The sequence below is a fragment of the Cebus imitator genome, unplaced genomic scaffold, assembly GCF_001604975.1.
Source record: "Cebus imitator isolate Cc_AM_T3 unplaced genomic scaffold, Cebus_imitator-1.0 Scaffold27, whole genome shotgun sequence".
Classification (NCBI taxonomy): domain Eukaryota; kingdom Metazoa; phylum Chordata; class Mammalia; order Primates; family Cebidae; genus Cebus; species Cebus imitator.
Genome location: NW_016107342.1, coordinates 14,628,753 through 14,654,483, shown reverse-complemented (window position 1 = coordinate 14,654,483; position 25,731 = coordinate 14,628,753). Strand labels below are relative to the sequence as shown.

Here is a 25,731-nt window from a genome sequence, read left to right as displayed (position 1 = left end):
CAAAATTGAGTTTAACCTAATACACAACTTTACATTTCAACCTTGTTAGTTTGTGTCCACTATTCCAACTTACTGTAACAGAAATGGTTTTAGAAGCTATTTCTGTCCAGTGATTCTGTCAGCAAATCACCCTCCTCAGGAAAATGGTATTTACAAAAAGCAATTAGGATATTACACATGATTTATTTTTAGTGTATTCATACTAAGTCCAAATAATTCATGTTTTATGTTTTTTAATTCTTGTTTATATGAAGAATATTGTATTCTCCAGTGCTGTAGTAAATAAATGATTAGCCCATTCTACTTCAAAGATGTACTGAAGAGAGAATGAGGGAAGAAATGGAAACTTAAGAGTTAAATACATATTTATACAGCTATTAACATAGTATTGTCCTTGACCACTAGTCTTCCCTGGCTTACTCATTTCCTTTATGTTCTGAATATGTTGAAAAATTCTTTAATTTTATTTTTGTCTTCTTAATTACATTCTCACAACTTTTATATCACACTACTATATTACGGCATCCTTACATAGACACTCTCCATTTAATTAGTTTTAATATTATGATGGCTTTTAAGTTTTTCTTCTATATTGGATTAAATAGTTTTCTTGATCTCAAATTCTAATGTATCATATGATTTGCTACTTTTGATGAGTACTTACCTTATAACTGATTGGAAGGTCCTGACAGTCTTGAGAACAGCCACTGACTTTCTTACTCAAACATTCATTTATATGGCAGTTTCTCTCATCTGAACCATCGCCACAGTCATCCTTACTGTTGCACAGACCTCCACTGGGAATGCACCTGCCATTTTTGCACATAAAAAATGAACTGTTGCATGACTGTTCTGGAAAAAAAAATAAAACAAATGGAACATAAAGGGCATGACATTGTTTTATACTACGATTGTTGAAAGCATTCACAAATATGGTAAACTTATCTGTCAATAATCATACTAAATATATGTATATATAAAATGTTTTACATATTCAGTATAATATTTTATACATAAAGTGCAGAGAACCAAGGGCAAGCTGTACTTTCATGTTCAACACTTATTGCAAATCTAGCGTGATCATGAGAATCAATTATCAAAATAAACATCCATAGTAAAATTAATGAACTATTTCTGCCTCCTCTATATTGTGAAGAATGACTTCAAAAGCATACAGATAGTTTGACATTTCCCTCAAGCCACAGGTCCCTGAGAAATTATATGTCACTAAAATTTAAGAATCTAGAATAGGTAGGGATTTCTAAGTTTTTTTGTTTCTGGAAATATAACATTGACATTCGGAAGTCAGGGCATAAAACAGACATCGTTGTGAATAATAGTTGTTTCCAAATACAGCTGTGGGAAATAGCTGGATGACTTGAACAATACTCATCATCAGACATGTTAAAAGAAAGCCTGTTATCATGTAAAGACCATGAGAAAAAAAGTTATTGAGTGTATTCTATATGATTATATATTTAGTATTTGGAATAGAGAAGTGATAAATAGAACAAGTTTTTAATATATTTATATATGTATCCTCAAATGATATGCAATTTATTTCATTTTGCCTAATTATGAATAATACAGACCACTTCTCAGTAAATTTTAACTTTTTTGCATTTGAATTTTGAAATATGTCAACTAAGTGAAATTATTCTCATATAAAATAATATATTAAGAAATAATGAATTTTTGGCAGTGGGGAACACAGGATGGTGAATTCAGCAGGGCCATTGCCACAAATTTTTATATTTTTGGCACAGACTTAAATTTCTAAAACTATCTTCCCACATAGTCAATTACTAGTTTCTTAGATGGTGTCACTAGAAATATCACATGCTTAATAATTTGCATTTTCTTTCATTGAATACTATACAAGACAGAAAATCACAATTTTCTCATTGAAAACACTTTAGAACAAACATGGTATTGTATATACTTCTGTACCTGCACTTTTACACTTTGGGTTTAAAGGTGCTTCATCAGAATGGTCAGGGCAGTCGAAGTCTCCATCGCATTGCCATTGAGTATTTAGAAGACAACGTCCATCAGCACATCTAAATTCTTCTGTACCACACTGTCGGTATCCTAGAGACAGAGAAAAAACATTTGACTAATTTACATAATAAATACTAATAAAATGTCATTGCCTCAATGTACACTTCACCTGATTAATGTGGATTACCCATATCTCCTATGAGAGATGTTTCTCATTTCTTTCTGTAGCAGTGGTCATAAATGCAAGAGATGTTTGTGGTTTGGAAGTAGGACTACGGACCAAAAACTCAAGTTGGGAACAGACATTCTTATTGTTTCAAGGTGAGGAAACAAGAAAGTGACACTGGACTATACCATTTCTCATCACCTATTATCTAGATCTTGGTGGTATCTCTTAGAATCGAAAATGAAAATGAAAGCTGTTAGAATTAACTTGCTTAGCCATAATACCAGAACATATGGATAAACTGATTCTGAGCTATAATGATAATCTCAGAAGCTCTGATATCATATTTATGTTTAGAAAGCAGCATTCAAAATGTAAAGAAATTGTTAAAATTAGAAAAAATCTAAAAGTCAATTTTAGAGCAATACACATAAAAACTATTATAATTATTTTATATATTGATTCTCTGAGTCACTAAAAACTTTATTCAAATTATAGAAAAAAAACCATTTGTTAAGGTTCGTATCTATGCCTATTTGTAAGTACAACTTATTTGATTTTCAATATTCATTATATTTTATAATGAATTTTTTCTAAGTTTATCAACAATTAAAATAGTTATCCCTAGCAGAACTTTCTGATAAATCTGGGTAAATGTTCTGTTTTAAGAGGCGAGGGGTAAGATTTTTATGGCTTAACAAATAAACACAATTCCAACAGAAATATATTCAAAAATGAATATTCAATTTAAAATCTTATTATATTGGAATTGTTAAACTAGATAGGTCTAAAATAGCCTCAGTTTCCCTAGTATTTCTCCCCTCTCTCTCCACCTTCACTAACTCCTTCTTCTCATTTAATAAATACATTGAAGTCTTATCCAATCCAATAACAATAAAAATCTTATCTTCCAATAACAATAAAAATCTATCTATGTACTTCTTATCAACACATTTCTCATCCCTTCATTGCCCAATCTTGCTTCCACTTAATTGCCTCTAGTTCATCTGTGATGAATCAACATTTCATTTCTGTGACCTCTATCTTCTGAAATTCCTCTTAAAGATAACAAACACCAAGTGCCAAGTATCAAGTTCTGCATCTCGACTTCCTATTTACTTCGCTTTTTGTAGCATTTGATGCTTCTGACCACACTACCTTAGAAAGAGTTTCCTGACTTAATATTCACAGTCTACTTTCCTGGGCGTCTTTCCAACTTTGATCTTGCTCTTCCCTTCTTTTTCTTCTGTATGAAGTCCTCTCCTGTTCCACCCTAAAATGTTGCCAGTGCAGCCCTAACTTCAATCTTCAGTCTTTATTTTCATGTCACCTTTAGGCTGATGGGCAGAAAATAATTATTACTTGTCCTCATTGTACTTCTGATCTAGAATTAAATCATACACACTCACTACATAGCTTTAGGTAATTGATTAAAACCTTATATTCAAAAGGTCCACAATAAAGTCTTTATTATATCTCACATCTTATCAACAAAATTGACCCTTAACCTCTTGCATTCTAACACTCGTTAATAGCAGCACCAAGTCATCTAAGCCAGAAATTCCCTTTTTATCCTCTGTGTTCTAATGTAAATGAAGTCTGACACATTCCGTACCTTCCATTCTACCATTTCCAACCTGGTTCAAAACCATGTCATTAATCATCAGAACTATGACAATAACCTCCTAACTATTTTATTTCCCTCTTTGGCACCTTTGCTCCATGGCAGTATTTCTCCCACTCTGCTGAAAAAATATGGTTCTAAAACAAAATTGTGACTGTAACATTTCATTCTCTTGTTTCAAAATGTTCACTGGCCTCTGAGAGACAAAATAATTAAATACAGATTCTCTAACACTGTATTTCAGCCTTTTTCAAACCTAACTTCAACTTTTTAAAGTTCCACTTACCTCACAGAAGACTAATTGCTATTACTCGACCATGTAAATGTACAGTCTTTGTAAACACATATAGCATGTGCTGTTCCTGAAACTGCTCTAAGAACTTTACAAACATAAATTCATTTAATTCACTGAACAGTCCTAATATTTAAGCCTCGTTATTAAGCATATTTTACAGACGCAAAAATGAGGTCCAGGGTAGTGAAGTGACCTTTTCAAGGTCACAAAGCTAGTAAATGAAAGATCCAGGACGAACCCAGTCTCTCCAGCTCTAGAGTTCAAACTACTAACCACAGCATCATGCTGTCTAGCATTACATAGGAGTTCCTATTACTAATATTATTCTCTGCTTCTATCTTTAGTGCCTCTCTCAAGAATGATTCTTCTCAGCTTTGATCTCATTGTGATTCTTGTTCTTATTTGACATATTATAGTACTGTGTTATGCTGTAACATAACATATGTTATGTTATTTCTGGTTTTTCCATTCGTCTGTGATTTTTCCAAGTGGGGCCTCTCTGTCTCATTCATCTCTGTATCAACCAAATATAATGTCTAGCAGAGGAGAGATATTCAATCAATCATAACTTTGTTTCAGATTTATATATCTTGTGTTATGATGTAGCCTTTAAAATATTACATCAAATGTGTGATTTAATGCTGAAATAATCATAAAAATGGATATCCACTAATTTTAATGAGATTCAAATCAAAGGCTAAGGCTATAGACACTGCACAGGGAGGACAAAGGGAGGCGCTAAACCCGCTGCCTTCCGTGAGCATGTATAAAGTTCACAACTTTTCATTACATATATTTATTCATGGCTAAGCATTCAGATACTTTATGAAAACACTAAGTCCACATAAGATTTCAACTTCAACTGAGCATTTTTAATATACTGATTTTTATCATTAAAGTTATATGTTGTATAGATATCACATATAATGTGTAGAGAAAATATACGTAAGGGCAATGTCATTTCATGATAATAATATTTAATTTTAACAATTCATTGAATGTATCAAAAGATAAAAGGTAGAAAAATATTAAGTATCCAGTTTTTCTGCTAATTCTGAATTGTATTCTTTTTTTTCACTCAAATATTTGACTTGGCTAAACCATTGAACAAGCGGCCACACATTATCTTCAAATTTCAAGTATTTCAAATTACATCAAACTGAAGACATTTTATTGATTGATTGATTGAGATGGAGTCTCACTCTGTCACCCAGGCTGGAGTGCAGTGGTGCGATTTTGGTTCACTGCAACCTCCACCTTCTAGGGTCAAGCAATTCTCCTGTCTAGACCTCCCAAATAGCTGGATTACAGACATGTGCCACCATGACCGACTAATTTTTGTATTTTTAATAGAGATGGACTGTGTTGGCCAGGCTGGTCTCAAACCCCTGACTTCAGGTGATCCACCTGCCTTGGCCTTCCAAAGTGTGGTGATTACTGGCGTGAGTCACTGAAACTGGCCCAAAGACATTTTTATAAACATTTTCCAATATTACTGATGCAAATATATTACAAACAGGCATGATAAATGTATAATTATACTAGAAATTAAAGAAGTTATTTGTGCTGTGATTGTGTGTTACTGAATTCACTGGCTCCTGGTGACACTAAGAAATGTGTTTGTTTGTGTGTTCCCATTAGTTATTTATTTGCATACTAATTTTAAAAGACTCAGCCTAGGAATCTCCTTCATGAAGTTTTAGATGTACTTACCACACTGTGGTGACTCATCAGAGCCATCTCCACAGTCATCATCATGGTCACAAACAAATTGCTTGGGAATGCATACTTTGTTATGGCACATGAAAGCATTTTCGTCACATGTATTATTGGGGGCTAAGAAAGACATCACAAAAAATAAAGTTAGATGAGCACATATGTTATTTTCTCCCATATCAGGAGCTTGGAGAATATATAAAATCATATTCAATAATTCATAGTTACTGAGAAAAAGATAAAACTTTGCATAATATTTAATACATCAGATAAGCTAATAATTACATATACATATATATATATTAGAATATCTGAATATAAATACACATAATTCAAGGATTTAGTATTCATGAATTCAACTATTCCAGAGTGACCCTGAAATTTCAAGCCATGCAGCAATTTTAAATTTGCTGAAGGATGAATTCAAATGTTCATATGTTAGAAAAAATAATCTCAGCTAATAATATGATGGACTTTTTTTCTCTACTTATACCTACAGTAATTCTGGTAAAGTAATAGCAATGTTGCTTCCTTGTGAAAAATAGACCTGTAAAGAACAATGCTAATATTCATAAAGGAAGTGAAAAAAAAACTAAGAAGGTTTAGAATGTTATTGTCTCTTAAAAAATAAAACAAAACTTTTTGGTGACTTCTAGAGTGGGGTGTTGAATTAGGTAAAAGTAAGATCTTTGGTGTCATCAACCCCACCATAAGTCCCACACAGGTGAAATGGAATATTGACCCTTTATGAATACTGATCCACAAGTATTCCAACAAGTGGAAAAATGGTTGAGCCAAATGATCAATAACATTTAAACAAAAATTTAAAAGAACATAACTAGTACAGAGAAAGAAAAAATTAATACCATATGTGTAGAATCATAAGACGCTTGCAAGGCTTATTTAAAGGCTTTCAACAATCTTTGCTTATATGTAAAAGGTAAATACTAAGTAGGACTCAAGGTTTGGGGGATTGCAAACAGCAAAAAATCTGCTACATGGTATTTATAGTATTGGAAAGAGAAAGGCTTTGCAGAAAGTGGCTGTGGCTCTTATATTTGTATCCTTAAGGAAGCAGTTTCCCTTCTTAGTGTATCTGTTTCTTTATCTGTTTAATGGGGATAATAAAATGTACCTGATAAATTTCTTACAAGGACTAGATAATTTTGTGAAGCAGATTGGGCTCATTTTAAGTATTCAACAAATGTCTAGGTGCTCTTTTTTCTCCTAGTTATATAATAATTATTTTTGGCAGATTCCCCAAAACAGTTTACTACAATATTGGGGGAATTCAATAATGTAAATGACAGCAACAATCACAATAATTGACATATAATGGGTACTTGAAAAACTTAGGTGCCTTCCATTTCCCCATTCCATGTCTTAATAAGCACTTTTCTCTCCATGAAACACCTTTCTCTTTCTTTGTCCTTCAAGACTCAGATAATATCATCACTTTTCTTGAAATCATTCTCATGGCATTTTATATATTAGTAGGATATTTTACATAACATTTATTTGTGACTGGCATAGTATATTTTATATACATCACTTTAATACTTAAGGTATGGGTATCATGATTACTCTTTCACATTGCCTATAGCTCCCTCTCTCCAGCTTGCCCCAGGCTCCATGAACCAATAAATCTCTGCCTTTATCTCAGAAATTATTGACACAGAGTAGGTAAAACAAAAGGGTGTTTTAAATGTAATCAGACATGATTTATTTTTAACAAATATATTGTTAAAAACTGTATAGATGCCACATAGAAGCAGCATGAACAATTGCCTGTTGTAATTAGAGTAAAACTCTGATTTTACTAACTCTAACTTTGAACTGTGTGCCAGCTTGGATAACTCAGGTGAATTACACCCATTCTAATATATGAATTAATCTTTAAAACACTGAGCAACAGTGAGTTATTTGCCATTAACACTTTCAGATCACTTGAGTACAATTTGCTGCATTTTAGCAGAATTTACTTAATAGTACCCATGTGGTCCAAAAGTGTTAATATGCCTCCCAGAATGTTAACTTGCTACAATAGCAACAGCATACTGGGACCATCTGGATCCCTGAATTGATGCATAATCCTTTATTATGTAGCCCTCAGTGGCCCCATTGACCTTTACAGACACACATATCAGTTTCAAGATCAAAGTGAATTATTCTACAACAATAGTATGGCTTCTGTGCAAATAGTCCTGCCTCAAAGTTTTCTTTTTTCTTTTCTGCTTTAACTATTCCTCACATACACACAACTGCACACACACACACACGCACACACACACACACACAATCACACATTATGGCTTCAAATACAGTGCTTTAAAGATGTGAATGCAGGCCATTGGAGAGATGACTAGCAGATTTCACCTTAACAAGCAGAGTTCACTGCATTATTACTGATAAATTGCTCAGCCCAACAGATCCCCTATGTGACCTTGGGATCTGCATTCAAATATTCAGTCCCTTCATCCTCCTGATCATGCAAAGGAATTTATCTAAATTTTTACTGTTGAGTAATGCCCTGAAAATTTCCTGAGGTGACTTGGAGTCGGAAACTCAGTAAATTGTCTGACCTCCAAAGGTGCTCCTCTGATCCCTCACCTTCATTCAGCTATATCCATACTATTTTTACATGACCCAAGGGTTAATAGCCCATCCATAGAACTAATAGGTATTTACTGACCTCCTGATCAGTAGTTATTTAGGATCAGAGAAGTCATTCACAGAGTTTCTGTAATAGACAATCTAAAAGCCTTCAGGAGGGATGGTGGTGCAAGACGCAAAAGAGAAAGTACCAAACCTACTGCACTTGTACACATAAAGTGCAGTTACACTAGTTCAGAAGTGAAATGATAAATCTGTGTTCATCAAAATGGTTTTAAAATGGGTAATCCAGCTGTGCATGTTTGAAACACTGAACAGCAGTTAAAGAGGTTGCAGAACTACTGTGATAACAAGATCCCACCTGATTAAGTCCAATACTACCTATGGGCCCAGGAATTGAAAAAGCAATGGGAAATGTGATATGGCAAATACTACAAAAACAAATGCCCAAGGGTGCTGTGGCAGTTTTCTTTGACATACAGCCCTGGCCAGTGTTCATACCGCAGCCTGCTGTGGAAAGCTCATCGCTTCCATTTGGACAGTCCCTTTCACCATCACAAAGCCAGTGTCGGGGCACGCAGGCATGAGAGCCCTGACAGCTGAACATATCAGCAGCACAGGTCACGGCACCTGAAACTCAAACAAATAATACTGTTAAGATCACTGGGTGTCCGCTGGAAAATGTGTAGGATGACGAGTGAACGTTGACAAATCCCACCACTAATCTAGATTTGCTTATTTAATTGAGAATCTATATTGTAGAATGGGGTTTAAATGTCACGTAATATCAGAATAAATTAGAAAATAATATATTAAATAAATGTTCTTCCATTTAAAACTTACTTTGTTTGCTAACCAGTATGTCTTTAGTACTTTCTATAATAAAATTCTCTTTCTACAGAAAATAGTTTTATATTATTCCTCCTTATCTATCCTTTTTAAGCTTGCCATGAAAATATAAAGTGTCTTTTTATTATTATATTTTCAATTCAATTATTTTAAAAATATTTTTACTTTTTATCTTGAAACATTTTAACTGTATTTTTTTCCTATTAAGGAAGTTTTGATAAATGTAAAATTCCTTGTCTACTGTCATGTTATCACTTTAATTTGTTCTCAAGGTAGTCATAAAAGAAAGGGCCCTGATTTGGCAGTGGAGAAATCTAATTCTGTATGACCTTGGTGAAGCCTAGTGTCTGAATTCATCTATCTTTAAAATGATGGGTATGACTAGATAATTATTAAGATATCTCCAGCTATAAAATGGCATAAGGCTCTTTGTAGCTAATTTTCTGGCTCCCTTGATAGTATTCAACAGATTTTGTGTTAAGAACATGCCAAAACATCATAGTCAATTGGGAAGAAAATGGGCCAAAGAAAAAATTCATGGCTTTATTCCATAGTTGCCACTGCCACCTGGAGACACATTGCCTTCCTTGGGGAAAATAATCCCTAGGGAGAAGAAAGACAAGTTGATAAATTTGACTAGATCTATCTTGCATACCCACTCAGATCATATTTGATTGATAAGAGTCACTATCCTATTTAATATTTTGGAAACTGAATTCTGCTCATACCTCTCTCATAGTTAATTAGCTGAGTGACCTCAGGAAAATTTATTGATTTCTGTGGGTTTCCCTTTTTTCATCTCTCAAAAGATGGAAATAAACCATGTTTTTCAAAATGGGATCCTCAATATTCCAAGTCAGGATCACTACTTGAGTATCAATAAAGAATGCATTTATGTCCTGCATCAAGAATATTTGGAATTGGAAATTGGGAAACTACATTTTTAACATAATTCTGAGAAGGATCTTTTGTATGCCAAAGGTTGAAAACAAGCGAGATAAATTATTTATAAAGTTATTTTCCTGTTCTGAAATATGAAGTTCAGTTCATTGACTGATGTTTGATCTAAAGCAATATTTTCTTTATGTGTTACAAACGTAGTAGTTAGTACATAAAATACAGCTCATTATTAAAGTAAATAAGCTCATTATTTTGATTGCAGGTAAACATGTCCGTTATCTTATTAGTCTTTAATTTAAATAGCATTATTAGAACACTGACAATACATTGACAAAGAAAGGAGGCAGGAGAAATAAAAGCAGAAAGCCCTCAGATAGAATGTACATGGGTTATGTTAGATGATCACACTAGGTATATAGATAAGTATTTTTGTATCCATTTAATAGGCAAGGAATCAGCAAAATAAGGAATAAAACAAAGTTGTTCATGACCACAGAGCTTGAAATGCAGATGTGGGAGAACTCAACTCTACATGGCTTTAGAGACTTTGCCCCTATAGTGTCAACTCAGAAAGCACAGAGTTATCAATGGGGCCATTTAGTGTAGAGTTTAACAAAAGTTAAAAGTAAGATAACTTTAGAGATTGAAACTATGTTCATTCTATTGTAAATAGATAATTCTTTTATTAAAATTATTAAAAAATTAATAGAGAAAAAAGACTGCCAATCATCTAATTGATTGCTGACTTTTTTTCTTTCACAGCTTTTGATAGTGATCTTTCTATATTTTTCTGTTGTATAACTAAATTGTTTCAGCTGTGTAAATAAAAAGTAGATTTTGAGTGACGAATGACTTAAATACAAGAAAATAAATTGCCTGCGTTCAGGAATATCTCCAATTTCATATTATTTATAGAGAACTTCAGTTTAGCTTAAATTCTATAAAATACTACATTTTACTATATGTTTGTGACAGAAATAGCAGACCACATCCCCTGAAACTTAAAAGAGGCGTTGAGTTTATTAAAATCTATACATACACTTTATTCAGTGACTTAGGTCATTCTGTTTCTAAAATGAGGATGATAACAGCTGCCACCAGAGGCTGATGTAATTAGAGAATATATAGCTACAGGTACAAATGCATATATAGAAATAGATTGGATAGACAACCATTAGACAGAAATCTACACAAATTAGTGAAATTCTTGGCCGGTTATAATACAATTTAAAGATTATCTCGGGCCGGGTACAGTGGCTCACACCTGTAATCCCAGCATTTTGGGAGGCCGAGGCAGGGAGATCATGAGGTCAAGAGATTGAGACCATTCTGGCAAACAGGGTGAAACCCCATCCCTACTAAAAATACAAAAATTAGCTGGGCATGGTGGTGCACACCAGTAGTCTCAGCTACTTGGAGTCTGAGACAGAAGGATCACTTGAACCAGGGAGGAGGAGGTTGCAGTGAGCCAAGATCGCACCACTGCACTCCAACCTGGGGACAGAGCAAGACACTTTCTCAAAAATTAAGTTTGTTTCCTTCTTTTACCCCTTAGGAAATTCTATTTAAACTATTTGATAAATATTTGTGATTATTAAAAAAGCAATTACATTGGACTTGTAGTTGACATATAGTAGATAAATATAGATATTCAACACTAATATCTCTAATCCTATAAAGCTAAATTTTAAAGGTCATTTTAATATCATATAAAAATAGTCACTGCCTTTACTTCTTATTTGAAACAATTCAGCAATAAAGATCACTGTAACATATACATATGCATATAAATAGCATGTGTTGCTTGTGGCAGTATAAATTAGCATACTAATTTTGGAAAGTAACTTGGTGGCATATAGGAAGCATCATGAAAAAATTGTCTCATTATTTGACCCTGTAATCTCAATCATTGGTATTTGTTTCAAAGAAGTCACTGAAAACTAGAAATAAAATGTAGAAATACATTTATTGTGGCATCATTAAGGAAAAATAATAATATCAAATAACAGCTTTATGTATAATAAATAATAGAAAAATTGATTGCCATGAAAATAATAAAAATAGCTACCTAGGAATGTATACATAAATTTTATGTTAATTTTAATAAATTAGCCAGCAAGTTTTGTGTATGCTGTAGAATGATAGAGTATATATATTGCTTTAAAACTAATTGAGGACAGAAAATAGACAACTCACCACAAATGCTATCACTTTCATCTAATCCATCCCCACAATCATCCTCTCCATCACAAATCCAATGCTTAGAAATACATTTTTGTGCAGAACATGCAAATTGATTCCAAGAGCAAGAAGAATCTAGAAAACAAACAAAAGGAAAAAAAGGTAGGTTGAGGCCGTCTTACAACAGATCCAACAATGAAAAGATTCTTTTTTATACTCTGGTATAATCAACCATCCTATAATAAAAGAAGCCAAATTCTTCTTTTCTATGACAATTCTATACAATTTTGGCATCAGCTTGCACATTTCCTCTGTGTTTCCAGGTTACACAACCATTATTTCTTCTACATGATTCTTATAATACGGCTTGCCTTTGAACTGGTTCTAATGCTGGTCACTCTACTCCAGGTATATTTGTCTTTTTGTTTTTTAATGTGTAATGCTCAGATATAAAATAAATATTTCTCATGTAGCCTAGTCACACTTTTAAATTTTAAATCTATTTTTGAGCCAACAGAGAAAAAACTTACATCCTAAGTAAGGCAACAATATGGTGGACTGACCAGCAGGTATGTTTGTTTTTAAAGGTATGTGACCAAGGAGGTTACAGCTTGAACACAATCTGACAGCTTTGTACCTAGCAAGCATGCTGATGTTTTTGTGCTGCTTTCTTGGAAACACTTGAGTTTGCCATACCTGACTAATAACACCTAAATTCACTGGCATAGTGGCTGGCTATTTTATTATTAGATTATGTTTTTATAACAATAACATATTCCATTTATTTCCAAAACAAATTTTGTTATTGCTCTCCTCCATTCCCAGTCTCCCCTTCCACCCAGTGTATTTATCACTGGAAAACATTCAAAACTAAAATCCTTCCAAATTAAGGTGTTCAAAACATAAACTCTTGCAAAAATAGCAATTTTGCTTTTGATTTCATAAACAATTTTAAAACTTGGCATTTTTTTAAATGCTTAATTAGATAACCTGTGAAACAGAGAACATTAGAAAACTAAAATTTGGAAAAAAAATAAAATTAAAGAAGATATGATTGTATAATGGCCACTGTTCAGAAACTATGAATCCACATACAATACTTTGGAATTTCCCAGCTAGTCTTCTTCAGAATATGGCTCTAATGTAAAGGTATATGGCATCTTAATCAAACAAAATGTACCTTCACATTTGATGATGACATTTACTTTTAGCAGAGTTTGACATTTTACAGAAAATCAATTTTTAACCTTTTTTTCTACTCTGCTCACTCCAGTGTATGTTATTTGTGTTAAATGTAAATAGTGAATATATATTTTGTTTTTCTATAGAAAATTTCTTTGGGTTGCAAATCACAAAATCCATACATTTTAGAAAATAAGTCTAAAAATGCTTTCTTACCTTGACAATATAATGTGAAATAAAGTGTATACACACAGAAATTAGGAGGTAGAGGATGAAAGACAAAAGCTTAAAGAAATAGAAGTTTATCCACATAATTTAAAGCTATACATGTAATTAGTAGAAAATTTCAGAGTAGTAATATTCAGTCAGCTCCCCACATCTGTGGGTTTAATATCTATGGATTCAACAAACCACAGATCAGAAGTATTAGAAAACATAAAATTAAATAACAAATAACAATACATGAATAAAATATAATACAAATAAAGACAATACAATGAAACAACAATTCACATAGTAATTACATTGTATTAGGTATTATAAGTAATCAAGAAGTTATTCAAAGTGTACAGCAGGGTGTGCATTGGTTATATGCAAATACTAGACTTCTTTATATAAGGAACTTGAGCTTCCATGGATTTTGGTGTCCACAGGGTGTTAGAACCAATCCCCCATGCAGATACCAATAAAAGGTAGGGGAAAAATAATAAGTAGTGTGTGTCAAATCCTTATTTATTTATTTATTTATTTTTTGAAATGGAGTTTCACTCTTGTTACCCAGGCTGGAGTGCAATGGCACAATCTCGGCTCACCGCAACCTCTGCTTCCTGGGTTCAAGTAATTCTCCTGCCTTAGCCTCCTGAGTAGCTGGGACTACAGGCATGCACCACCATGCCCAGCTAATTTTTTATTATTTTTTTTAATTTTTAGTAGAGCTGGGATTTCACCATGTTGACCAGGATGGTCTCAATCTCCTGACCTCGTGATCCACCCGCCTTGGCCTCCCAAAGTGCTGGGATTATAGGCGTGAACCACCACGCCGGGCAAATCCTTACTTTTTATAGCAGAAAACAAATATACTAGGTATCACCTAAAGATAATAAATTAAGAAAAGGTATAACTTTATTATACCTATTTTACAAACTGATGGAAGTAATTACTCAACAAAAACAGAAAAGGTTTATAAACTCTTTTGTTTTATTTTAACATTTACCTTTTTTATTTACTAAAAATAAAAATTAACGTTAAAATCAGCTGACAATATTTTGTATGAAATCCCTATATAAGAGAATACTAACATATAAATAATTGTAAAGTTAACAAAACTAAAGCAAAATACAATGTCTCACCACAATGGAATTCATCAAGTCCATCCTCACAATCTTTCTGACCATCACATATCCAGGTATTCAAAATGCATCTTCCACTAGGACAACCAAAATAATTTTCTTCACATTTGTGTTTGTTTTGAACTGTGATAAAATATAGAATGTTAATGTTAAACAATTTAAATTAATTTTAGACTTCTGAAATATAGGTAGATAAAATATTAATACTCCTTGAACTGAAAGAGATAAATAAGAAATAAACTTACAAATAGCTAAGATTTTCTCCTAAAGAATGTCAAAGTTATGAAAATAAAGGAAGGACTAAGAAACTGTCCCAGAACAAAGACCCAGGAGACATGATAATCAAATCAAATTCAGGACTGAGTCCTAGAACAGAAAAAGTATAGTAATGAAAAAATCTACTTAAATTATAACAGAGTGGCATGTAGTAAACATAAAATAAAGTTAAAAAGATAAATATGAGTCTAAATTGAGTGAGTCTAAGGCCAAAGAATGTTTGGTTCGAAAATATTCTTAATTACATATTCATAGCAAAAAACATTAAAATTAATACATTGGTGTATCTTTTCCAGAAAAGTGTGAATTTAGTGTTTCTAGAGCCCTGTATTTTGAGTATTCTTTAACAGGAGTTAAACAATTACTGTGTATTTGAAGGAATAACAAACAAGTTATACTGGTATCTCTAAAATTATTTTACCTTGCAGAATTATCATAAAAAGTACCTGTATGTAAAATTATTTTGTAAATTGTATAATTTAAATTATGGAGTATTGTCATTATTGTAACCTTCAAGAGAATATATAGAATACTACATTTACCTTTTTCTTTCTTTTTTTTTTTTTTTTTGAGATAGAGTCTCACTTTGTCAACCTGGCTGGAGTGCAGTGGCGAGATCTTGGCACACTGCAACCTTCACCTCCTGGGTTCAAGCGATTCTCCTGCCTCAGCCTCCCATAGCTAGGACTACAGGCCCGCACCACCTGTATTTTTAGTAGAGACCAGGTTTCACCATAATGGTCAGGTTGGTCTTGAACTCCTGACCTCGTGATCCACCCACCTCAGCCTCCCAAAGTGCTGGGATTACAGGCGTGAGCCACCGCGCCCGGCCTATATTTACCTTTTAACGGGGTGTCATCTGTTTCATTGCTCCTGCAGGTTTACATGATCTTAGACTGTCTGTTCCATAGCCAAGCAGGAAGTAAACCCCAGTCTATATATGCCAATCACAATATAATGGTCTATTGCGACTGTTCTAAGGTAACAAAAATTGTATGCATTTTACTTTTTATATGTCAACTTTGTACATATAATTAAAGATGAAAATATATTTTTGAGTGGATTCAGCATTAAACCAGAAAGTTTTAGCATGTTTAAGATATTTCCTTTTCTATCCTAAAGTATTTCGACTGACCCATTGCTGGTTTCCTGTCTGTCTGTCCACCTGTTTCATAAGCCTGTATGCATGTCCCTTTTCTTCTTACCCAATATAAAAGTTGTGATTCTCTATTAGTGTTGAAAGTTAATTTTTAAGGTAATTTATTAATACTAAAAAGAGAGATCACAAACAAAAAAATATTAGTTTTATTAATATCTATCATATGCTGACTTCAAGATAATTTCAAAAGTAACTACAGTTATCTGAGGTAAAGAATGTGTTGTTGCAAACAAAAATTAGATTAAGAATCTTGGCACCACTTTCATAAGTCAAAAGTAGTAAGTTTCTATATTTCTTTTAAATATTTTATATAATTAAAAAAATTATGTGAAAGATCTGCAGCGAACTACAGTCAAATGCTCTAGAATTTAAGGTATGGATAGCAAGAACACTCAACAAAACCTAAGAGAAGACTGAAATCTAACACAAGTAAAACAGAAAAAAAAAAATCAGGATTTGAAAGACAACATAGCAGTATTAACAAAGAACTAAACAGAACTTCTGGCATTAAAAAATTCACTACAGAAATTTAAAATACAGTTGAAAGACTCAACAATAGACTAGACCAAGCAGAAGAAAGAATTTCAAAGCTTGAAGACTCGTCCTTCAAAATATTACTTTTTTCAGTAAAGAAAAAAGACTTTTAGAAAATGAAAAGTGATAAAAATCTGTGACTTAAGATTTATGAGAGAGAAGAAGAGAAAGTATGCAATTAGAAAACATACTTGATCATGAAAATGTCCCCAATCTTGCTAGAGAAATCAACACACAGGTTCAATATATCCAGAGATCTCCTGCAAGATACTGAACAAAACAATCATCCCCAAGGCACATGGTCATTTAGCTATCCAACATCAACACCAAAGAAGTTTGAAGGCAGCTACAGAAATGGGCCACAACAGCTATAAAATGAAACCCAGAAGACTAACAACAGACTTCTCAGCAGAAACCTTAAAATCAAGAAGAGATTGGGGGCCTATTTTTAGTATTCTTAAAGAAAAGAAATGCCAGTTAAGAATTTTATATTCCATCAAACTAACCTTCATAAACAAAGGAGAAATAATGTCTTTCTCAGACAAGCAATTGTTAAGGGACTAGGTCACCACCAGATCAGCACTAGAAAAGATGCTGAAGGGAGTTCTCAGAATGGAAATAAAAGAATGATACTACCACAAAAGTACACATAAGCACATAGCCCACAAACCTTATAAAGCAACTACACAAATGACACTTTAAAATCACCTAGCTAACAACACTACAGCAAGAACAAAATATCACATACCAATATTAACCCTGAATGCAAATGGCCTTAAAAAACAGAGTGATAAACTGAATAAAAAAAGCAAAACCTATCTTTCTGCCATCTTCAGGAGACCTATCTGACATGTAATGACACCCATAGGTTCAAAGAAAAGGATGGAGAAAGAACTATTGCACAAATGAAAAACAAAAAAGAGCAGTATTTGCTATTATTGTGTCAGATAAAACAGACATTAAAGCAACAACAGTAGAGAAAAACAAAGAAGAACAGCTAGATTCATAAAACTAGTATTTCTGGGCCTACAAAACAACTTAGCCACACATTAATAGCAGGGAAATTCAATATCCCATTGACAGCATTAGGCCAATGAGGCAGAAAACTAACCAGGAAATTTTGAATGGAATTCAACATTTGATCAATTGCACCTAATAGGCAACCAAAAAACACTCCAGACAACTGTAGCATAAACATTCTTCTCATTTGCACAAAAAAACATACTCTAAGATTAACCACATATGTGGTCTTAAAGCAAGTCTCAATAAATTTTAACAAAATCAAAAAAATACCAAACAAATTCTCAGGCCTCATTGAAATAAAAATAGAAAAATAGAAATCAATAACCAGAGGAATACTCAAAACCACTCAACATGTAAACTAAAAAACTTGCTCCTGAATGAATTTTGGGTAAACAATGAAATTGAAGCAATAAATCATGATTATTTGAAATAAATGAAAACAGAGACACAACATACCAAAACCTCTGAGATGTTGCAAAAGCAGTATTAAAAGCAAGGTTTATAGTACTAAAGGTCTCTGTCAAAAATATAAAAGATCTCAAATTAACAATCTGACTGCACCTAAAGGAACCAGGGAAACAAAAAACTAACCCCAAAGCCAGCAGAAGAAAAAAAAAAAAAACTAAAATCAGAGCAGAACAAAATAAAATGAGACCCCAAAAAACTGTACAAGGATCAATGAAATGAAACATTGCTTTTTTTATTGCATTTTAGGTTTTGGGGTACATGTGAAGAACATGCAAGATTGTTGCATAGGTACACACATGGCAGTGTGATGTGCTGCCTTCCTCCCCATCACCTATACCTGGCATTTCTCCCCATGCTATCTCTCCCCAACTCCCCACACCCCCCTTTTTTTAAAAGATAGGTAACATTGATGGACAACTTGCTAGATTAACAAAAAAACACAGAGGATTGAAATAAACATACTCAGAAATGGCAAAGGTAATATTACAGCTGATTCCACAGAAATTCAAAAAATCATCAGAAATTATTATGAACACCTGTATGCATACACATTATAAAATCTAGAGAAAATGAATCAATTTCTGAAAAGGCACAACCTCCCAAAATTGAATAAGGAAGGCCCTGAAAACATGAATAGATCAATGAGTTCTGAAATTGAATCAGTAATAAAAAAAAGTGCAAATTAAAAAAAAAAAAAAAAAAAGCCCTGGAGCGGATGTATTCACAGCCAAATTCTACCAGATGTACAAAGAAGAGCTGGTACCAGTCCTGCTGAAACTGTTCCAAACAATCAAGGAGGTGTGATTTCTCCCTACCTCATTCTATAATGTCAGGATCATCCTAATACAAAAATCTGACAAAGACATACAACAACAACAGCAAAACGACAGACCAATATCTGTAATGAACATAGACACAAAAATCTTTAACAGAATACTAGCAAACCAAACCCAGTGGCACCTCAAAAAGTTAATTCAAAATGAGCAAGAAGGCTTTATTCCTGGAATGTCAGGTTGGTGCAACATATGCCAATCAATAAGTATGATTCACTACATAAACCGAATTAAGAACAAAACCCATATGATCATCTCAATAGATTCAGAAAAAGCATTCAATAAAATCCAATATCCTTTCATGATAAATCCTCGACAAACTAGGCATGGAGGGAATAATAGGAGCCATCTATGACAAACCCAAAAGCAACCTCACACAGAAGATGAAAAGCTGGAATCATTCTGCCTGAGAAATGGAAGAAGACAAGGACGCTCACTCTCACCACTCCTTTTCAACTTAGTATAGGAAATCTTAGCCAGAGCAATCAGGCTAGAGAAAGAAATAAAAGGCATGCAAATAGAAAAGTAGGAAATCAAACTATTTCTCTTCACTGACATTATAAACACATATCTTAAGACTCTGCAAAAAGGCCCCTAGATCTCATGAACAAATTTAGTGGTTTCAGGATACAAAATCAGTGTATAAAATCAGTAACATTTCTATACACCAATAATGTTCAAGCTGAGGTCTAAATCAAAAACACAATACCACTTACCATATGCAAAGGAATGAAACTGGACTTCTGCCTCTTACTATATACAAAAATTAAGTCAAAGAAGTTTGAAGATTTAAATGTAAGATCTCAAACCATAAAAATACTAGAAGAAATCCCAGGAAATACTTTTCTGGACATAGTCCTAGGAAAAGAATTTATGACTAAGTCCTCCAAAGCAATTGCAACAAAAACAAAAATTGACAAGTGGAACTTCATTAAACTAAAGAGCTTCTGCACAACAAAAGAAACTATCAACAAACAGGTACCCTACATAATGGGAGAAAATATTTTCCAACTATGCATCTGGCAAAAGACAAATATCCAGAATCTATAAGAAATTTAAATAAATCAATCAGAATTTTTTTTAAAAAAAGCTCCATTAAAGGTAGGTAGAGTATAGAAACAGACACTTCTCAAAGAAGACATAAAAGTGGCCAACACATAAAAAAAGTGCTCAATATCACTAATCGTCAGAGAAATGCAAATCAAAACCATGAGACACCATCTCACAGTAGTCAGAATGGCTTTTGTTTAAAAGTCAAAAAATAAGACGTTGGTGAGGTTATGGAGAAAAAGAAACACTGATACACTGCTTGTAGGAATGTAAATTAGTTCAGCCCCTGTGAAAGCAGTTTGGAGATTTCTTGAAAACTAAAAATAGAACTACAATTTAACCCAATCTCATCACATACTCAAAGAAAAATAAAGATACATGCATTTGTATGTTTATTGAAACACTATTCACAACCGCAAAGATATTGAATTAAAGTAGATGTCTATCAGTGGTGGGCTGAATAAAGAATATATGGAATATATATATATATATATATATATATATATATATATGTATAAGTTCCATGGAATACTATGCAGTCATAAAAAATGAAATCATGTCTTTTGCAGCAACATGAATGCAGCTCTAGGGCATTATCCTAAGTAAATCAATGCAAGAAAGAAAACCAAATGTTACATGTTTCTAGTTATAAGTGGGAGCTAAACATTGAGTACACATCATTTTTTTTCATTGAGTACACATCTAAGTAAAGATGGAGCAATAGATACTGGAGACTCCAAAAGGGGAGATGAAAGAAAGAGGCAAAGGGCTGAAAAACTTTCTATTGGGTATCATGTTCACTAAATGGATAACAGAATCAATACAAGCCCGAACCTCAGCGTCATGCAATATACCCAAGTAACGGGCCCACACATGTACATTCTGACTGTAAAATAAAAATTTAAACACTCATATTATATACATGATAAAAGAACCATCACAAATGGAGAAATAATAAATGTATTGTCTAATAAAAAATCAGATTTTCATAGTAGATTGTGTGTGTAAACTTTTGTGCAAAATGCTTATGAATAAAATTTCTAAAAATAGTTTAAAAATTATTACATATCAACTAAACATGAAAAATGTGAGTGTAGCAGCAGGAGTGAGGAGAGGCATGCCAGTAGGATACAAAATTTAACAGTGTCCCATATAGAATCTCTACTTCCAGTTATCCATAGTTCTTTCTAGAATTTTATAAAATTTTTCATGTCTTCAAATAGAAAGAAACAGTCAAGAACTTTGCTAGAAGGCATTCTTCTAAGAATGTAGATGACAGTTTTCAGAGCTTATGTAGGTAAAGATGGTTAACAGTCAGATATAAATAAATCTAGCTTAACTTGATTCAATAATGATTGTAACTATTACTCAAACTACAATGACAAAGGATTTTGTAAATTGCATTAAAACATTGCTGTACAATAACACTGAGCAAAGGCAGTAGTAAGAAACATTGCTTATCTTCTTTTATGAAGCTATTTCTAGGCATGTAATTCTTCTGCTGAATAATTATAAATTATACATTTGAAAGACTTAATAATTTTGAAAGGACTACTAATAAACTTAACATAAAAAATTATCTAAATTTAGAATGGTTTCTTGGGTATCATTTTTAACTCACTTTAAAAGATCAAGTTGTATGTTTAAAACAGGTCAATTACATTTTAGTCTATCGTTTAAATTTTAATGTCAATAATTGAATATTAAGAATGAAAATTTAACAAATTTACTCTATAAAACTAGGTGGCCTCTAAATCTTCAAGGCAAAGCCTGTGTTTTTCTAAAATCTAGTATTACCTGGGCACTTTAATTCATCTGAATAGTCTCCACAGTCATTAGAGCCATCGCATATCCAGGTTGGCAGAACACACAGTGAGGTAGAATTACATCTTATAAACCCTGTGGTTTTCACTCCAAGTTTATAGAAATGTGTGCAGTCTGCGTTATCTAGAAGGAAGTAAACAAAAAATGAAAAAATACCTCATTTGCAAAGATTATGAGCCTTCTATGTAGGTCACAGAGATGAGAAAAGTTAACTTCATGTGAGGAAATAGATATGTAATTATCGTACACAACAGGGGTTAATTACAAACCAATTTTGGACAAAGTTCAATAAAATCTTGCACAGTGTTCAATGCAATGCCAAAAGTGCCCAAGCATAAACAGACAAAAGGTAGTGGAATATCTTACTGCAATTCTTTTCATCTGAAGCATCTGCACAATCTATGTTCTGGTTGCATCGTGCTGATCTTGGAATGCAAGTCCCATCCGCACAGCGGAATTCAACCGTGGCACAGGTTGAAACTAGAAAAACAGGTAAATAAACAAACGGACAGATGGAACAGAATGACTCCTTGCTTTTACATTTTGATTATTTCAATATTTTATATAATTTTGTTCAGTTTTGCTTTTGTAACTCTGGGAAGTCAAACTTGACCCCTGAACCCCACCTTCAAGCCTGGTTAGATGCCTCTTAAATGTCTTCCCCTATCACACAATTCTTCTCTCTGTTGTATTTAGCATATTGCATTGCTGCTGCCTGTTTAAGTACCGGAAGCCTCACTAACTAAATGTAAGCTTCATGAGAGCAATGACTATGCTGTGTTCATATCATATTGCTGTGGTAGTATCACCCTAGCACAGAGCCAAAATACAAAAAAGAATGTTGCTGGAAATTCTCTCTCCTTCCAACTTCAACAGTCCAAGGTTATGACAGTAGACAAATGCCTGATTAAATACCTATTGGGAAATCCCAACCTGGTTGCCAAAAAGTGAAGCATTTCCCGCTATGATGAGAGAGACAGAGTTAGAAACCAGGACAGGGAGATGAGCAGTGGGGAACCACTGAGCACCGGCTTTGTTTCTCGGAGGGAAAAGCTTACTACTACTAGAAAGTCATCTATGCTGTGTCATACTCTGTTATATGCCCATATCATCATTAATATTTAATATAAGAGGTAGAATGCCTCATGCCAAGGAACACATAAATGTGGCATTCCTTGTTATTATTGTTATAAAAGTCATCCAATTCTATGTTCTACTTAAATGAAAATTAGTTTTAATATGCTACTGTCATTATATAAACACATTTTTATATAAAATATCTTAATCAGATATTCCTAAGTTGCTTGCCTACTCATAATCATACAGTGGTTTCCAGTAAAATACTGTGCATGGTATGCTATGTATGTCAGATTAACTTAGGTGATATTTTTATTCCAAATTCAAATTTCTACAAGCTGATTATGCTAAAGAACAACCTGAAAGGCCTTTTGATTATGCCACTTTTACCAGTGTTGATATCTTAAAGAGCCTATTTAATTATAAATAGAAATTATATCAATTGTAAATACTTAAAATGCTATTTTAAAATATGCAGAATTTATTCAAGGATGTGTATGTTACTTGTATTTCATAATGTACTGTTCTTACTATATTGAAATGAATCTTAAAATTGCATACTTATCTGTTCAGATGATGATTAGAAAAAATGTTTTATTTACATTTTACAATTATAATTACTTCACTTTTAATTAAAAATGGTATCATAGCATTTGAACTAGATAATGTTATTACAAGTAGAGATAAATACATTATTCTGAAACAGAAAAAAATAGGTTTTTTCTTTTATGTCTACAAAAGCAAAACCTCTTTTCCTTTGTACTACACTTCATATTCTATTTTTTCAATAAAAACATTAAATGTATTATATAACATAGAATATAATCATGTCAATCATTTACATTTTTTTTTTTTTGCTTCACTGACTATTGGCAGTTTCTTATTAACTTTGTTCCAAAAGGTTGCTCACAATCTTTTTTCAGAAGTAAGCCTATAATGGTTCATCTCATAATGCACTTGAGTTTCTATCTACTTGAAGTTAGAGTTTAGGATGCCAGGAAGATGCCAATGGGGACAATTGCAACTTATTTCACCATCACCATCTGCCTCCAATCTCCCACAGAGAATCCTCTGTCTGAGTGAGAAGTAGTGGCAGAGATGGTGAAGAGGCAAATGTGGGGAATGGCATTTTAGACAATCAAGAAAACTGGAGATTCAGAGATTTCACAGTAATGGGGTTAAAAAAAAAAACAGTCCTGGAAGTTCTGAGGTAACAGAGAAAGTAAAGGATAACTTGGGACAAGAGTGGAAGGACATATGGGACAAATGGAATATAGTCTTAGATCGAGTTCTGGAAACAAGAAAGAAAGAAAGAGAGGATCTTAAACTAGATGAATAGAAACTAACTTTGAAGATCAGAAGAGTGGTCGGAAAGTAGTAATTAAAAAATATTCAAAAGCATAAGAATATAGATGAAGGAAGAAATTCAGAGGATAGAACAAAGAGTAGATTTGTAGGATGTATTTATTTTTTTCTCCTGTTTTCCAAAATAACAATAGGGCTAACGAATCCTTGGGAGGAGAGCTAGTAAGTGTGTGAGATGATCAAGTAGGAACAGATTGTCTCCTTGTACTTGATCCTGTCTTCAAACATTGCATTATTTTTATAGGGTTTGAGAACCACCAAAGAGTTAGGGAAGGCAACGAACGTTGTTGAAGAATTTTGTGAGCAGTAGGAGTGAGGTGATTGTGGGGATTAATATCTCCTGCATTAATGGGCAAGAAAGGAGAATTGTGTGAGGAAAAAATAAATCTACAGAAATAGTAGGAACTTCATTAAATAAGTAAACACATCTCTTGTCAAAGCCTCTTTCTCTCTGTTGCCTCAACTATATTTCTTCTTCATTTTGTTTTGGTCAGTAAACTATTGAAATTTGTTTCATCCATATGGTGATTTTTGAGGAAGAAAGATACTGAAATATTTAATTTGTCAAGTGAATATGGAAGTTTTCTGACAATATTTCCTCAGGCTAAAAGTCCTGATAAAGAGAGAAAATAAAATAATATGGTCCAAATAAAGATAAGTCGAGGGAGAGATACTACACTTTTTCCTTCAGGTAATCTGAAAGAAAAAGTAAGCTTATGAAATATGAGTGAAAACACCCTACAGCCACACAAGGAATAGCAATGAGGCACTACAAAGGAAGATCTGTCAGGGATTGTGGATCAAAAGTAGTAGCAAGAGAGAAAGTAAAACCACTCTCTCTCTCATATACTTTCTTAATTTTGCTATTTTTTCCACTTTCTTTTTAGCATGTCAACTAAAAATATTTAGTGAAATTTGAAAGATTTAAAAATCAATGGTCTTTCTGTGGTTCTTAGGATGTTTCTTATAAATAACCTAAGTCAATTCTCTCTTCCAGCATCCCTTATCCAACTTGTAGCAAAGGGAAGCTGAAAAGGTGGGAAAAAAACCATTAAGTTTGCTCTCGTATCTCTCTTTCAATTACTTTCAAACAACGTCTTTTATTTAATTATTTAATTCACCCCTTAGGTTCTAAGGGTTCACAAATCTAGAAGGAATGCTGATTTCTTCTCCAGCTATGTTTATCCTTTTCCTTTAGCTTATTGTTTATGGAATCTTTCAAAGGTTTGCTATGAACTTAGGGAAA

At 33.0% G+C, this 25,731-nt stretch overlaps 1 protein-coding gene across 3 annotated transcripts in view; it reads right to left on the bottom strand.

Annotated features, from left to right (window-relative positions):
• Positions 1-25,731, bottom strand: part of LRP1B (LDL receptor related protein 1B) — a 1,911,091-nt gene that overhangs the window by 270,552 nt on the left and 1,614,808 nt on the right. For all 3 annotated transcript variants that reach the window (XM_017523186.2, XM_037736613.1, XM_037736614.1), the window contains exons 48-55: positions 22,410-22,523; positions 22,017-22,166; positions 14,877-14,999; positions 12,361-12,480; positions 8,917-9,045; positions 5,800-5,922; positions 1,951-2,091; positions 665-852 (exon numbers count right to left, since the gene is read on the bottom strand). In XM_017523186.2, the coding sequence (XP_017378675.1) occupies positions 665-852; positions 1,951-2,091; positions 5,800-5,922; positions 8,917-9,045; positions 12,361-12,480; positions 14,877-14,999; positions 22,017-22,166; positions 22,410-22,523 (1,088 nt within the window). The remainder of the gene's footprint in view (positions 1-664; positions 853-1,950; positions 2,092-5,799; positions 5,923-8,916; positions 9,046-12,360; positions 12,481-14,876; positions 15,000-22,016; positions 22,167-22,409; positions 22,524-25,731) is intronic.